At 52.4% G+C, this 3,976-nt stretch overlaps 1 protein-coding gene across 1 annotated transcript in view; it reads right to left on the minus strand.

Annotated features, from left to right (window-relative positions):
* GAD1 (glutamate decarboxylase 1) overlaps positions 1–2,921 on the minus strand; it is a 22,412-nt gene extending 19,491 nt beyond the window's left edge. Inside the window, exons 1-2 of the mRNA XM_017735727.1 lie at positions 1,675–2,921; positions 730–972 (exon numbers count right to left, since the gene is read on the minus strand). Of these exons, the coding sequence (XP_017591216.1) occupies positions 730–972; positions 1,675–1,885 (454 nt within the window). The 5' untranslated portion in view covers positions 1,886–2,921. The remainder of the gene's footprint in view (positions 1–729; positions 973–1,674) is intronic.
* Positions 2,922–3,976: the final 1,055 nt, after the last annotated feature.

Below are 3,976 nucleotides of genomic sequence, written 5' to 3' on the forward strand. Positions count from 1 at the left end.
GAGCAGAGCTCGGCAGCCCTGAAACGCTGGAGCAAGGCCGGGGAGGGGAAACTCGGGGCGCTCCGTTAACCGCTCCAGTTCCTAACCTGCTTGGGTGTGTGCAGCAGTCAGGGCTAGTTGCCAGCCGAGATTTCCGTGGATACAACGTAAAACATTTCAGGCCAAATAGCCTGAAAAAGCATCGACCTTGCTCTAGAGCCTGGCTACAGCTCACCCAGTAAAAGAAGTGATTACAAACCGGGATTTCTGTCTGATTCAGAAGGATCTGGACGGGCAGGGCTCCTGGGTAATGGGCTGAAATCCACAGGGTTCCTTTATTGATGATTCCTAGGATTTCAGTATCTTTTTCATTAAACGTTTGATGAACATAAAAAAGAAAAATTGCAAATTCTGTGTCATTTATGCCCTAATTTACCTAATGATATTGCTCCCCGGAGATACAGACAGCTCGCATTTCATCAAGTGAAAAAGATTACGTCTTAAAAACTTGTTTCTGTGCTCTATAAACAGCACTGAGCCCTACCCGGCGGGGACGGATGGTCATCAATAACTGAAGTTTCTGAGCAGAGACATTTCCAGCGCCCGAAGCCAGCCCTGGAGCCGAGCCTGCAGGGAGGCACAGGCACGGGCGTAGAGAGGGTGTGGGCTTGTCTCCGTGGGCTCTCTTCACCGTGAGTCTGAGAAAAGCCCCAGGAGGGACTCGCCACAGAGTAGTGTGCAAAAACCTACCTGTCCTCACTCCATATTTCAGTGTGTCCCGACAATCCACCAGAATCTGCTCCAGGGACTCAGGGTTGTCCGAAAGTTCCAGGTTGAAGCCCTCCATGCCCTCCAGGAGCTGGTGCGGGTGGTGGAAGTCCAGCACTTTGGTGGATCTGTCAAAAGTCTTCCTCACGTAGTTGAGGAGGATGTCCACAACCTCCAGCAGGAACTGCATGGTCTGCTCCTCACCATTCTTGGAGGGCAACAAATCTGTGGGGCAAACCAGCTGTCAGCGCTTGTTTTGGGAGAGAGAAGAGATGAACCAGCCTCGGCTGCCCGCAGCGCTCCAAGGACCTGGAAGCCGCGGCCCCAGTGCTGCCCGGTTGCAGCGGGGTAGGCTCCCGGTCCCCCTCGCCCCGTGGGGAAGGGCGAGCCTAGGTCGCCCACGGCAACAGCAGAGGTGCCTCCAACACGCCCCGGGCCCAGAGCACGCCCTGCAACGCTAAGGCTATGCGGTGCGAGGCACTTGCCTCCTGTGGGCCAAAAGTACCCGAAATCCGCACCTGCCCTTACCTTGCAACGTCCCCACCTCCGCCCCCCAAAGGGATTGATTTCCCTTTCCCACTCCTCTTGCAATGGCCCCGTACCAGCATCACAGGCTGCTTCATTACTATTTTACTAAGGAGGACAAAAACATAAAATTATTCTCCTCCCAGATGCTGGATCTGGAGTAACCCCTGGAACCGCTGAAGCTGAGCTGCAGAGGATCAGCCCAAAGTACATAAAACTGCATTTCAGGAAGCCCGCATACATCACCAGTGCAGCTCCCGAAAAGCACAGGCACGGAGCTACCTTCAAAAACAGCCAAGGAAAAGCACAGTCTGAACGTGGCTGCACTTCCAGGGGAGATGAGGGCAAGATTACTAAGGGACATGCCTGAGCTGGAGCAAGGAGAAACTGTAAAGTGTTTACCTCTGGCATACAAATTGGAAAAGTCTGTCTCGGTGCGCCGGAACCTGGATTCCTTCTCACTGTTCTCGCATGCCAGCAGGCTCTTGGAGGACTGCCTTTCCTTGAGAGAGCTGACGATCCGGCCTTTGTCTTCCAGGCTGTTGGTCCTTTGCAGGAACCCTACATTATTATTGCAAGGTGCACAGGTCAGAGTTTTCTCACTTCCCAACATGTTTAGAAATATCAAAAGCAGCTCCCTAGACAACAGTTAAAAGTGGTGTTGGCTCTAGATCTGACTAATGAGGTCGGGAATAAGGGTATTTATGGGGATTATTTGCCTCCAGGAGGGAGAGTTCAAAATGCCATCAACAGCAAAAACGCAGCCATGCAAAAAACAAAATTTCGTCATTTAGTGCAGTGGTAAATTCTTATTAAGTCGATCAGACAGATTCCACTTCAGTAATCAGCCACTGGAAGAGAGTTCAGGATGAGTCAATGCTATTTCAGCCTGCAGGCGAAGTTTATGGACCTAGCAGACAGGGGCAATGATGTATGATTAAAATCAGGGCCATTTTCAGTTCTCCTCGTGGTGCTCTCACACATGCACAAAAGGCATGAGAACAAGCAGCCATTCTGGAGCAGCCGTCCTGAGAGTGCTAGAGCTCTGAGTACACCAGTAGCACTCATATAACCCCACCTTCTATTACCAGCAAGTACTGATGCGGATTTTCCACCTGAAAAGATGCTTTGATGCTAACAGTAATCATCCCCGGAGGTTTTAGTAGCTCCGCTCTCACCAGAAACGCATCTTTGGCGCCCAGAACCCGAACACAACTGCCGCTGTTATATGCCGCGGCAATAATAAACCCACTCACCCCAAGAATTATGGGGGCGGGAGCCACGCAGAGACCGCGGCGAGTAATGAGATCTGTCTACTTTAACAAGGCAGGGAGAACAATTAATTTTCTGGATTCGATCTATTAAATCTATGATGCCCACTAAAACACGCATAGTGTTGGGCTTTTCGTCATTGAGGAAAGCATCAGAGTTTGACCTTCCAGGTTACAGCGAGCGTGCCTGTATGTTTGGAAGAGGCACTACGGCGGCGCCGGTCTCCTTTATTCTTTCTTTTCTTTTAAAGCAAGCAACAATCAAAACCGAGGCTCGTCGCGGCTGGGGATATCCGCCAGAAAGGAGGGCTTAGCAGGCAGGAAAAACAACGTCCTGAATTCGCTCACCCACGTCCCCCGATGCCGCTTCTGTCCGGCGCCTTCCGCTTTCCAGCCATGTGTCCCTGCTCCCCGGAGCCGTGACAGCGGACCGGGACTGTGGGCGACTCCCATCGGGCGCCCACCGCCGGCCCATAGGGGACCCCTGCACCTTGGGTAGGAGTAGGGGCTGAATCTCGGGGAGCAATAGGGAGCGACAGTGAGCTGCTGGGCCGATGGCTCCCTGTGCCTCGGACCTTGCTGCCAGCCAGGCAGTCAGGAAAGAGCTACCGAAACGGAGCACTCGGCTCTCAGCCCCTTCTGCATCAGTCGGGCACCCAATGCGAGTCTCCAGGAGGGTCGCTCACAGGTAAGTTCGTCGGAGCCATACTTTCAGTGAACACTTCACGTTTTGCCTTTTAATTCTGATCTTCTACTGATTAGTCTTTTTCTGTGATGCTTTTACGAATGAAACAAAGACTATTTAAGGGAAACTCTCTTCGTGCATAGGAGTAGCCGTCCACATACATATATATATATAGTTACGTTGTTACTGCTTCTAATGGCTCTTGCAGCGATCATTAGCTCCTGCAACAGCTAGTGCTATTAGGAGGAGCAGCTGATATCGAAGCAGGTGCAGTGTAAACTGAATTATGAATCCTCTTTTACAAGGTCCTGAGGCTTCATTTTGCCTTTTTTCCCTCCATCTGTCTTTTTTTTTTAGGTTCTCAGTGGCAGTGCCACTTAGAGCCTAAAAAAGTGGGACGAGTTCCGTGAGAAGAGACGTCTGCTCCGCTTCCCTCAAGAGTCGTGCTCCTCGCACAACAGGCGCTCTCCTCGAGGTGCAGACACGCATTCCTTAGAGGCTGGGAAAGGAGGGAGCACAGCTTCAGCAGCAGAGAAAGGCTGCAGTTGCCTCCAGTTAACTCTTATCGGGCTCAGTGTGGCCGTGGCTTCGCTAAAGGGTCTGACCTAACTAGACGCTGCGGGCAGGGAGCTCAGCCCTTGCCCGAACGACTCCGCGGCTGTTCTTCCCGCGGAGGCTCCCCGGCCCCTTTATCATGTCCCGAAGCCGGCGGCGGGGATCAGCTGGGGCTCGAAGCGACTGCGCATGG

This window comes from Corvus brachyrhynchos, unplaced genomic scaffold (assembly GCF_000691975.1).
Source record: "Corvus brachyrhynchos isolate BGI_N302 unplaced genomic scaffold, ASM69197v1 scaffold255, whole genome shotgun sequence".
Taxonomy (NCBI): domain Eukaryota; kingdom Metazoa; phylum Chordata; class Aves; order Passeriformes; family Corvidae; genus Corvus; species Corvus brachyrhynchos.